Below are 12,766 nucleotides of genomic sequence, written 5' to 3'. Positions count from 1 at the left end.
TTCTGTTTGTAGGAATAAACAGTTTCCTACACAGTGGTCCCTCTAGAATAATAAATTAGATTTTCTGTCTGAAGGAGGACTGCTCCCAAACTGAGTATGTGTCTTTAAGCAGCTTCCAACTGAAATTATTCTATGATTCTGTGATTCAGGAGACAAAAAGGATGGGAGGTCAACAAAACCCTTATTTTGAACCTTATGTGGAATCTTCAAAGGAGGGCAGATGCCAGTGAAATACGGTAGGGGCTGCTCTGCAGACCTCAGACTCAATAAAGGATGGTGAAGAGTGAGGGGGAGGGCGCCTGTTATAATTATAGTTATAATTAGTATTGGGAAATGTGATTAATATGCATGGTTTTTACAAGAAGTATAATACATACATATAAATGTTTGGAGCCTTGGGCAGCCTGATCTAGTGGGACGTGTCCCTGCCCATGGCAGGGAGGTTGGAACTAGATAATCTTTAAGGTTCCTTCCAACCCAAACTATTCTATGATTCTATGTTATTTAGAAGCACTTTAAAAATCTAATTCATGTGAGCGAGTCCACCATTGTATATCCAGTATCATATGGGTGTCTGAGGCTTGATAGACCAGTAAGGTAGATGATTCACTTGATTTGCTTATGTAGGTGGTTAGATTAGTGGTACTAGTTATTCCATAGGCTCTGTTTCCATCGCCCTCTGTAATATTAGGATGCTGCCCCACCCAGTTTACTGTCCCAGCTAGGAGCTGGCAGCTCATTGTGCCACCTCCCCTGGAAGGAAGTCTGTGACCTAATCTCTGTGCAGTGGAAGGTTCCCAATGCAGCAGCTTAGCAAAGGCTTCCTAAATCAGCACTGGTATGAGAAGATTGCTGTTTGGTTGGCCTGGTGTGATTAAAAGTGGACTAACACCTAGTTCCAGAACAAGGTCAGGAAATTAAAGGAGGTCAGAACAAGCCAAGAATAGTAAGTCAGGCTCAGGGGCTTCGCAGGGGGAAGCATTCTTGGCTGATGGGGGCTGTTTCCCCTGGAGGATTTTAGCAGGGATGTAATACACCTGTGACATGACACTATGTAGTGGGGAAAACAGGGAGGGGATCTCATTAGCTAGTGAGAGGCACAGGAGAACCTGATTTGTCACAATTTTGCTTTTAGGCAATGATATATATCAGGCAGTCTGTGGAGTTGCCAGCCCCATTCCTAGTCTCTGACTCAGTCATGCAGTATTCCTATAGCCTGACTTCATTCCTGCAAGTTCACCGTTTCTGCAATTGTCGGAGAGGTAGGGTGCAAAGTGGGGAGGGAGAGAGAGGAGCCTGCAGTCTGCAGAGCCAACTGCAGGGCTTCTGTGCCAGATGGTATTCCCCCATTGGAGGTCAAGACAGCATATGGCAGTCGGGAGCCCTGGCATGCTAGAGACATGTTGCACGCTTTTTGTGTCCAGCGATGGGCACTGTGATTATTATAATTCTGAGAGGTGTCATTCCATCCTACTCCATGGCTTGTGTGATCATCACAGGCAATTAATTAATGGATATTGGCTTCTGACTTAGAATGGTTGTAAAGCACATGTATAACATCAAATGTGGCTGCTGGGTTAGTTTGGCTTGGGCTCTATATCAGGCTCTGTTTGCATTTCTAAAACATAACAGAAATTTACAGATTATGGTAGAAAGCAGCAGAATACCGAATTTCCTGTGTAATTTTTTGCAGGTGGTGTTTTGTCCACAGAGTTGCTGTTGAATATAGTTGAAAAGTGAATTATGATAGGGAAGAGTTTGTTAGCAGAGACACAACTATCGTCTCCTTTCATGTTTAGTTTCAGAAGAGGACTGAAAGCTGCAGACAGTAGTGCTGAACCTGACCCAGCCTTCCTTCCCCACTCACATGCTTTTTTTAACTGTATCTCATTCATCCTGGCTATAATTGGTACCAGCAAGGCTATCGTATGCAATTAAATAGTCAGAGGACATTCACTCACTACAGGCTCTGCCTGTGACCTTCACAGTACACAGACACAAGAAATCCCGGCGTGCAGAGTAACCTCAACTGCAGTGAGGTTTGGTGCCATTCTAACTTGTTTGGGATGGAATAGGGTGATGGCAGCCAGATAAAACTGTAAAACCTTGCATTCCATATTAAATTCGTGCAAAGGGGGAGTGTAGGGGCCATGTTATATCCATGTTGCTGTCCACAGGCTTAGAACAGCAGGTGTGGGAAGATTTATGCCACAGGTTTTCTTTCTCTTAGGCTCACACACGCATGCTTTCGTTCCCTAACTTCACTCAGTTCTCCTCACAGCAACCCTGCTTACCTGGGCTTTCTTTGAGGTGAATTTACTGAGTTTTTCTGCTGCAGCTACTGCCTGCTACTTCTCTTAACTACCCAACAGTAGAGTACAGGGTATGGAATCACATGTCTTTTATCACTGCTGTGTACGCTGAAATGGTAACCAGTCTAAAAAGGTGCATTAAGTAGGTTGTGCTATAGTTAAATATAACACACTGAAAATACTCAGAAGTGATTGCAACAGCCATCTGTAATAAAAAAGGAAATAAAATTTATATTCATGGATGATTGTACCCTTACTTAATGCATGGCTTGTTTTTATGCTTACTGTGCTGTCCTTAAAACTTTCGTATGGTTCCTATTCCAGACAAGGTAGCATAGCTTAAGCAAATACTTTCCTAGTTTATTCCTAAAGACTATGAGCATTTTAAAGTAGCATATGTTCTAGAAGTTCATCAGAACTTTAAATAACTATGGTCCGCTTCCATTTTCAAACTGAGCTAGCAATACTCCACCGTGCCCCGGCTGTTTTTCTGTACAATTGTTAGTGCTTTTACCCTAAGGCCAAATAATCATATTTGGAATCAACCTGTATTTTCTCCTAACAAATATTTTTATCACTCTGTTCCATTTCTTTTCTACAGCCTAATTTTCCTTAAACTAATTGTGTTGAAAAATAAGGATCGATTGAAGAGGAGACACTAAAATCTCTTCTTTTACATTGCTTTTTAGGCTCAAGCCTTTTCTAGAGGAAATTTCTCCTGTTGCTCAGAAGGGAAAGTTCTTCCCAGTTGATCACCTAATTGTGCATCTTGTCTGCAATCAAAAAATATTCACTGGCTCCGTAAGTCCATCCAGTGGCTGCATGTGGGAACTGCATGTTTTAGAAGGTAAATTCTGATTTTGTGCAATTTAATTTATTGAATAGGGGATTTAATATTACTGGAAATAATCATGAACCAAAATGTGCAATTGTAATACTCTCAGCCTATAGTGATAAGTAGGTCTGGACCTGTGAATCGCTCTTTTGAATAAAACTGAGAGTTGATTTATAATTGCAGCAACAGAACCAACACATAAGCCGATGATGTTTGTTAGTATTCAAATTAATTGTGTACTAGAACGAGGAACAGAAACCTGCTGAATGAAAAGCTTTAGCTTCTTTTCATTCTGAAACTGAGACAACTGAGATAATTGTGAATATAAACTCTCCTCTTAGATCTCAGCATGCTTTTTTTGTAGAGTGAACCTGTACGAAATCACATCTTCTGATCATTAAACATGTTCTTTGTTAAATGTCATCAGATACTACAAAAAGTAATTCAAAAACTGAATCTAAAGAGGACAAGATCTGAACAGCGTGTTCCAGAAGTCACATTAAGAATTTATATACAGACTATTTCCAGAAAACCCTACTTAAGTTCAGTATTGAACCTTGATGGGTCATCAGACTAAAACAGGAGAGCTGATTGTCTGAGAATCTACAATTAGATGTAGCATTTCCCCTTGGTGATGACAGCAATTTGAGCCTCAGTGCTTTGAGCCCTGCTTCTAACCAATGCTTCCATTATTGCTACCAGTGCTGGACTTCTAACTGTGGCAAATATCAATGTGATACATTTACCAGTTAGAAAAAGTCCATTTGCTAAAAGCCTTTTAATTCTCTGTTCTTGATAAACATAGGCTTCTAAAATCTTCACCATCATTACTTGCTTTTTTCTTCTGGTGAAAGTAAATGTATCTTTAATTTTGCCTTCTAGAGTGAATACATTATGGTACAGTGTGCAATTACATGATAGCCTATTATTTGCCTAGGGGTGCCCTGCTTCAGTTAGTGCATAGTTTGGGAAGGCATAAAGAGAGAATGACATTTATAACACCAGCCTAAATCTAGCTTTTCTTAAATTTTAAGTGCTTTATTTTTCAATCTACTTAAATCAATTTTAAAGTTTCAGAACCAGATCTAAGATACTGTCATGGTAGGTACTTTATGCATGTTGAAATAACCATATATAGTAGCTATTGCGTGCTGTGGTACAGCAGTTGCCTTTATATTCCTTTAGAGGTTTTTCATACATTTCAGATCTTTGTTTATTTTCAGTTTAGAATTGCCATTACTGAGGCTGCTGCGGTTGTACATTCTTGCAATTTCTATCCAACAAATTATGTGGTTTTAGTAATAACATCTAAAGATAGAATACTACATTTCTTTCTTGCTGCAATGATTACTGTAAAAATGAGAATGTCAGCGTTTTGTGGGTATAGTGCAACTCAAATCTGTTATGCTACAGAGACTCTGCTTTCAGTTCTGAGGGTTTTTTTTGTTTTTTTATTTGTTGGTGGTTTGTTTTGTTAACTCAAGCCACAGTAAATTTAATACTGAGTTCCAGTTGCAGCACCTTATTTTGTAACCTAAGTTCTTCCCAGACCTGAAAACATAGTCTTGTGTTTGGGCCCCATGGGACTTTAAATTAAAAAAAAAAAGATAGCTGCAAAGGTACACAATGAAAATACGCTTTTAGGAACATTATGAACTGAAAAAAAAATCCCAACAAACAGAAAGCATTCAACTCATCTCTGGACCCCCCCTAGCAGCTTTTTGCATGGTTCCCGCTTCACAGAGCTGGCCAATGTCTCACAGATTCACTTTCCTCTGTAAGGGTAAAGAGCTGAGTGATACAGAACCGCTGAATCAGCTCCTAACTCTCCTTTCTCTGTAATCTATAACTTCTGCCATAGTTTGAGCTGAAGCATATTGTAGGTTTCCTTAGAGCTGGGTGTTTATTTTAATACTACATGCTTCAAAATACTGCTTCAAATGCTACCTCAGACCTCAAAAGGCTGTGGATTGTAACACTGCCTTTGTCCTGCCCTTCCTTCTGAGCACAACCAGAGGATCATTTGGTTATTTTCTTTTATCTGTGTTTGCCGGTGTGAGAATTTTATTATTTGTGTGTTGGTTTGACTGCATCATTTAGCAGAACCAAAAAGACTCAGCTTCTCAGTACTTTGCAGTAGCTACAAGTTGTTCCGCGAGTGTCTGGTGTATCATTTTGTCTTGTTTGTTCCATTAAATAGAAAACTATTTTCCCTTATGGTTTGTTATTCTTTATGAGCTAGAAGACAAGGAGTAGATAGGTTATGTTTCTGATTTGTTCTGAGCTCCTTACTAGAGACGGGTAAAAACCTCAAAACGTGGTAGGCTGTAGTAGAACCTAATTTTTAACTGTGCCAGCTTCTATGCTCACTGTCCAAACTATATTGATGCTGCAGTATTCTCCTCCTGCTGCAGATCTCCTCAATTTGTGACTGATCGATAACCCCATATAATGGGGAGGTTACAAGTAAAACTGTGGAATTTACACGGTTGGAAAATTATGTTCAGATCAGACACTGTTGCTTAGCTCAACAAGGCGAGAAAATAAACACCTGCATACCAAACGCTTTTCAATATTTACTAAGCCTACTTTGAGCTTAATAGGTTTTGCAGTACACTCTTAGTCCTATATGCAGCTGATGAGTTGTTATAGAGACCTCAGTATGGAAAAATCTGTCATGTTCTGATTTCTCTGTCCAAAGGTCTCTAGCAGTTCCAGAAGTCGTGAGATCCATTGATTTCCTCAGATCTGTCCTTTCACAACAAATGCAAAGAAAGAGAAACAGTTTTCTGGTGTTACAGGCAGCCTGTTTTTTCTAGAGTGAACCCAGCGGAATGATTTGCATTACCACTTTTTGGATATTCTCATGAATGATGTTCTTGCTGAATGGAAAAATGCGAAAGGAGAAAAGAAACAAAATCAGAGGCTTTTCAGACAAAATAATGGTCACAGAATCAAATTTACAGGTCAACACAAACATTACAGATATGCTAGTCTATCATAATCATGAATGACCATTTGTTCTTGTCTTATGAATAAAAATAAATGTAAAAATATGTTCTGGTTTCCACTGAGAGTTAATTTTCTTCCCAACAGCTGCTTCATTTTAGATTTAATATGAAAGGAACATTGATAACGCACTGAAGTTTTCAGTTGTTACTAAGGAATAGAGAAGGTTTTTGGTTTTCCCATGTTTTGCTAGTGTACAGGTGCAGAGCCAGGACAGCAAACCCTGACTGGGCAAAGGAATAGTCCATACCATGACATCATGCTCAGTATAAAAATGGGAATTGCGCCAGGGGGCAGGTGGTAGGTGATCCACATACTGTGTTTGGTGTTCTCTGTTCTGCTGTCACTGTTTGTTGTGATCTCTAAACTTAATGAAAAAATGGTTGTATTTTAATATATTCTTTTATGTATCCTCATCATCACTATTAGTCTCTCTTTTTTACTCTTCTATTTAAGCTGTCTGTATCTCAACCCATGAGCTTTCCTTTTCCTTTCCAGTTCTCCTCCCCTTCTCCCTGGGGGGGAGATGAGAGAGTGGCTGGGTACTGTTTAGCTGACAGTTAGGGGCTAAACTATGACAATATGCCATCTATATCTCTTAGCCCAGATTTTCTTTCATCTTTTTCTAAACCAAGCACTCGATCTTTTACATATTTTCCTGTGCACAGTACAGCACAATTTAGTAAGGATTGTCAAATGTCATTGCAAAACCAGGTTAATTTAGTGCTATTATGTCAATTAATAGTGTCTGTCAAATGCTAAAATCAGTCTTAAAATATCTAGTCGGGGTTTATGATGTTCAATTCTATATTTCTTACATCCAGAGATCTGTTTCAATTCTATGCTAGCAGAGGTTTATCCAGTTACTGTTTGGTTGTGAGGTTATGACTTGGTTTTGAAACACTTGTTTCGTGACTGTTTACAGTCCATCTGTTCATGAGCAAAGCACAGACTGAAAAGACAGTATAATATGAGAGTTGGTTTATAACTCGTATAATTATTTCAGTTTGAAGGCTGTGCTGAGGGGTGTGCTTGCTCCTGTCAGCCTGCAGACAGTCCTGCGGCTGGCAGGGTAGGTTTGTGCTCTCCACTTGAATTAATCTCTTGACAAAGCCAGAGGACTTTGGGTACCCAGTCCTAGGAGATGTTCACTCTCCCATAAACCTGCATCCAGAGACTGATAACTGACAAATTTTTAGTGAAAGGTAAAAGAACAAATGATCCTCATATACTGGTAACTTCTCTGACTGTTTCTTAATTTTACTGTAATTAAAAAATCAGTATGTGAAAGAGTGCCAGTCTGGTTGACCTTCTCATTTTAGAAGCGTATTGTTAAGGATCACAAGTAGTTTTACATGTTTACATTACTGGTTATTTTTCTATCCCGGCTCTGAGGAAGGTACTATGATGTGCATATGTGCTCAGTGTGCTCCATGCTGAAGGAAGTGTTACAAGGAGAGCAATGATTTGCTTCAGGGCACACCCCAAGAGTGGTGTAGCCTCAGTCATTCCATCTCCCCCTTACAGTGAATGCTTCTCCATCCTTTACAGCGTAGAAACCACAGCTTACAAAAAAGGAAAACAATTAGCCCCGGAAGCTCCTTTGTTAGGACAGGATTTACAGACCCTGAATTCTGGAATTTTGGCACCCAGATGCCGTTTACACCTTCCTGTAACAGTTTAGTTTTCTTTCTTTCTTTCTGTGAGTTTGTGCCTTTTACGGAGATACCTAGATACAGCTGGAAGATTCAAAGTAACTAAGCTAGTTTGAAGCAGGAGTGCTGATTGCAATTATTTTAACTAAGCAGTGTATTAATGTAGAAAAATCTTATTCCTAACAAAGTACAAAATGATCCAGTGGCATTTGATTTATTCTTGCTGTAAGCCCTTCAAAGAGGTTAACAGAAACTGTTCTGTCAAGCACTTTTAAGAACAAGCTTTTCAACATGAATTATACTGTAGTATTTTATGGATAAGACTAGAAAGTTATTCCACTTGTATGTAAGTGAGGGAAGATTTTTACCACCGAGATCTAATACTGATGGAGCATGCTCATACAGACACGCATGCCAGAAACGTCCCTGGCTGGTCGGGTTGCTCCTTTTAGCCAAAGAACCCACCATAGGGATTTTGCTGTAGCCGTGCAGTGCTATGTCTTGCCTGATGTTCTGTGGGCTACCAAAAAGCTGTTAGGACCAGTGCACTGACCTTTAATAGTCTCATTGCTTAAATTAGTGCTTGCTGGTAATGGCTTTTAAAATGGCAGGAACTCTTCAGAATGCTGAAAAAAGAGTAGAAAGAACATCCATGGAGTCACTGGAACAACAAGGCTTCTGTAACCAGTGTCATTATGTTAATTAAGATCACCTTAGTGGTAGCAGCTGAGCAGCATCTTTTTAAATGCCTTCACCTGACTGTGAAAAAAGGCTGAGTATATGGCCCAAAAAAATTATGCATTGGTGCTCAGCAGAAATCTATGAACAATGAGATGTATTAATAAAGAAAACTAGCACTGTTTGTGCAGAAACCAAATATGCTTTTCATGTCTGAAGTGACTCTTAAGTTTGTTTTATGTTGTCAGCCTCCCTTTCCAATATTTTTGGGTTTGTGGATGGTATTTAGCACACAGCTCCCATGGTTTTTGCTACATGATAAATATTTTTGTCCAGGACATTTTGATACCTTACTGGAGTGTGAGTGCTAACATCAGACATGTATTGGACATCATGTACACATTCAGTGGGTCACCATGTACAGAGTAAATGGAAGGAAACTGTAAACCTCAGGGTTATGAATACATGGAGAGTCTCTTGAGCAAAACTTGAGTGGTTTCTGATGCCAACAGAACCCCGAGATGAATTTAGTGCCCTGCTTGGTTTTGCTGCTTTTCTGTTCTCTGTGGAGTAGGGCTACTTTATAAATAGCAAGAGAAAGCCATTGGTATTTAATAGGGAAATCAAACTTAGACACTAGAATGGTAACTCTAAACATTTATGAGATGCCTTATTCTATCATTGTCATGGGCAGTTGCAAACAATTGTGTTTCATGGATGTAGCTTAAGCAGGAATTCTGAGCTTATTCCGTATAATTTACTTCACTTCCTGGCTGTAATGCTGTTGTAAATGGATATTATAGAGAACAATTTTGGACTTGAAAATGCTGTTGGTATATAAGCTGAAGCATAAAACCAGAAAACATCTTAGTGTAGTACAGATATAAGCAGGCAAGTTAGGAAGATAATGAATATAAATTATGCACTAAAGAATTACGGGTTGATGTATTTCCACAGCAATGCAACTGAACATTTTTAATGCTAAGATTTCCATACAATGGCAATCAGGAGGAATAACCTCAGTCAATGACATACATAGAAAAAGAGACTGAACTAAATTGTTTCTGAAAAATAATCTATGTGCTTCAGTAATAAAAAATGGTATATTTTGCCAATTGCACTGCAGATTACTCCAAAACTTGTAGGCAGAATCGGAGCGACAGTGCCTAACTGTATTTGCTTCTGACCCAGAGGAGAAAGAGTTTTGGTCTGAATGGAAAAGACAAAATAACAGCATGTCCTCTGTATTATCCAAAGCAATCAGGCTTAAACTCAGTCACAGGAAATAATAACCTTGTTTCTATATAAATATCTGTTTTTCACATTGTGCAGTGTAGTAATCATAAGAAATCATTGAAGGATGTTGCGTATTTACTATAGTTAGTCTGAAGGAGCTTTAAGCATGTAAACAGCACAATTTGTTTCAGGCGTTAAAGGTCTAGACCAAAAAGACAGTGTCTGCCTGGATCAAAAGCCAGTCAGAAGAACATCTGACCTTTAAATTTGGGGGGAGTCTATAAAACAGTGAAGACCTCTAGGCAGAATTATCTTTGTAAGATTGTTAGAATGCAAGGTGTGTCTTCTTGGCAAATATTTATTTTAAATAACCTCCAAATCTATCAAAATCCCATAACATGTTCTTATTGCAAGTCTGAAAAATTAGATGAAGAAAGTTGCTGTTAGGAGGATGCAATTATTCTGCACCGCCATCCTTACTATCTTTTGTAAAGCACTATGAATCCGCAGAATATTTTGTAATACTGTTACTGAAATACGTTGCCCTGGCAAAAATGAGGTGCGCTACGGCTCAGCTATGATTTTTAGGTGTGCATGAAGGTGTAGGACTGCCTGTGTGACTCCAGTGTGTGGGAACCTAAAAGACTCCAGCCAGCCTTCTGGACCTCAGGTGCATTTGCCTGGCAAAACCCTGTCGTGTGAGGAGGACTGAGCCATGATCTTGGAAACCACTACTGAATTTTGTTTTAGAAAGCATGCTAGGCAGTGTTGGTTGATACTATCTCAGATATCACAGAATTGTAGAATGGCTTGTGTTGGAAATGGACCTTAGAGATCATCCGGTTCCTGCCATGGGCAGAGACAGCTCTCACCGGACCAGGCTGTTCAAGGCCCTATCCAGCCTAGCCTTGAACAGTCCGGAACAGTCCATGCTCGCATTTTTGCTGACCTTGGCTAGGGGTGATCAAATATCATCTATTTTGCTGTAGGGGACAGAGTGTAAAAAAATAAGTTTCTTTTTCTGGTGCTGTTCACAACTGGTCTTCCAGCAGTTTATTTTATAGTGTAATCATAATAACAGCTAGAGTTAAGTTAAAAGTGACTTAGAGGTTATGGGATTACAATTAGAAATGCTTTCTTCATGTCAGATTCTCCGTGGCGGCAACGAAAATTCTCACTAAGTTTCAGGCTAAAATGTGGAATAAAACTAAAAGTAATTACTCCTGTGTGAATGCGCAGTTCCTTCTTCTTACAGTAAATTTATCTCAGTCAGGTTTTTAAGAAGTCTACAGGCATTGAGAATTATATTAAACATATTCCATGTGTGCAAGAGTGAAAAAGAAATTTAAAATAGATTAATTTCAGCCTCAGATGGGATATAACTCTTAATATTTCCACTTGTACCCTGGACAATATCTCAGCTCTATAAAATTTCTTATTCTAAGTGCAGGTGTTTCCTTAGAGCAATCTTGAAGGCAAAAATACCAGTCCTTTTCCCCTTGGAAATCTAGAATAATAACTCACAATATAGAACAATAAATGATTTATATCCTGGAAATTTTACTGTTTGAAAAAGGGAAAATACAGATTTGCTATCACTTTCCAGGGTAATGCAAAAAGTCTATTGAACACATGGCTGCAGTGTCACACTGTGTTTACAATTGACAGTCACACGTGGCATGGGATACAGCCCCATCCCTGGCCCCACTTGCATAGAAGAGTTAACTGGTTAACAGAGTCCCTCGAGCACTTTGGCTCTGGTAAAGTTTTCCGGGTTTATTCCACTTTTTCAGGGAGGGAGGTCTGTTTTCCCGTTTCACTTCACATTTGGGAAGGTCTGTGATGGAACATGCCTGCCGCTTTCACAGTTAATGAGAATCTATGAAGTATCTGGCAGGATCCCATACTTTAAGGTGTGATTTCCTGCTGGAATAAGATCTGGAGGCCAAAGGGGAGGTGAGGACTTTATTAATCTTAGCTGGAAGTAGGAAAGAGAGATCACATCATAAAACATTCTGTCAATGGCAGCTATATATTCTGGGATTGGAGCAGCATTTTAAAATCTCCCTGTGTCTGACAAGTCTTTTCATTTGAGAAAGAAAAAAAAAAATCTTCTCAAGTCTGTATTTTTTGTCAGAAATTAAAGAACGAAGTTTATTTATAAGGGATGGTCCCAAAACCAGTTTGAAATTAAAATATATTGGTAGATTAAGGGATCTTGGAAAGGCTCATGGGTTTGTGTTCAGTGTTTTGTTTGGTTTAGTAATAGCATCTAAGCAAAAATAGGTAGGAACAGAAATATAAATTTTTTCTATGTGTCCCCCCTGCCAAAAACAGTAGTCAGAGCTCTTCCCTAGAGCAGAGGATTTCAATTTTTTGTTCTCTACTTTGGAGCCAGAGGAGAAAACAGTATTGATCATGTATCCTGACAAGTAGGTAAGTCAGCCATAGAAAAAACAAAAGTCAAGTCTTCAATTCATGCAGAGGAGGAATTAAAACACACACTTTCCCTTACAAAAGCAAATGCTTTAACCATTAAGTTAGTAAGTATTGCAAACCAGGAAGCACTGTGAATCCTCTCCCTTATTTTTTATCATAAGGGACTGATAGGACTTAGACACCAGCTGTAGAAGAGAGCCGGTAGGTGAGAATCTCAAATAAGGATAGGCCCCTACCTGCTTACGGGTGGCAAATGTTAGATAATGTCCTTTTCTTGACATCTTTTAGCAGTAGCCTAAGTGCCAGTCCATTAAATTTGCTGGTTTGACCATTTAAATTTCCTGCGTTATATGGGGACTGTGGGCGCCTTTTCTCAAGAAAGTGAATTTTATTGCAATGCATCCATCCATGATGGAAGTAGGCCAAGTTAGTTTTGTCTACTCTAACAACAGAGGTTTTTTCCAACAAAATAAAATGCCAGAGTTCTTTGTGCTCATTCAGCATCGGGCAGAAAGCAAAAATGAGGCTTTTTAAAAATTTAGATGTGAGAATTTGTGCAGAGCTCTACTTGAATGTGTAACTAAAGAAATGTGAAAAGTTCT

General features: G+C 39.0%; 1 protein-coding gene across 1 annotated transcript in view; it reads left to right on the top strand.

Moving 5' to 3' along the window:
• The window catches only part of JADE1 (jade family PHD finger 1), a 153,381-nt gene that overhangs the window by 10,239 nt on the left and 130,376 nt on the right, over positions 1 to 12,766 (top strand). Inside the window, exon 2 of the mRNA XM_054064471.1 lies at positions 3,002 to 3,159. Within this exon, the coding sequence (XP_053920446.1) occupies positions 3,002 to 3,159 (158 nt within the window). The remainder of the gene's footprint in view (positions 1 to 3,001; positions 3,160 to 12,766) is intronic.

The sequence above is a fragment of the Cuculus canorus genome, chromosome 4 (genome assembly GCF_017976375.1).
Source record: "Cuculus canorus isolate bCucCan1 chromosome 4, bCucCan1.pri, whole genome shotgun sequence".
Taxonomy (NCBI): domain Eukaryota; kingdom Metazoa; phylum Chordata; class Aves; order Cuculiformes; family Cuculidae; genus Cuculus; species Cuculus canorus.
This window is presented reverse-complemented; position numbering and strand designations above follow the sequence as displayed.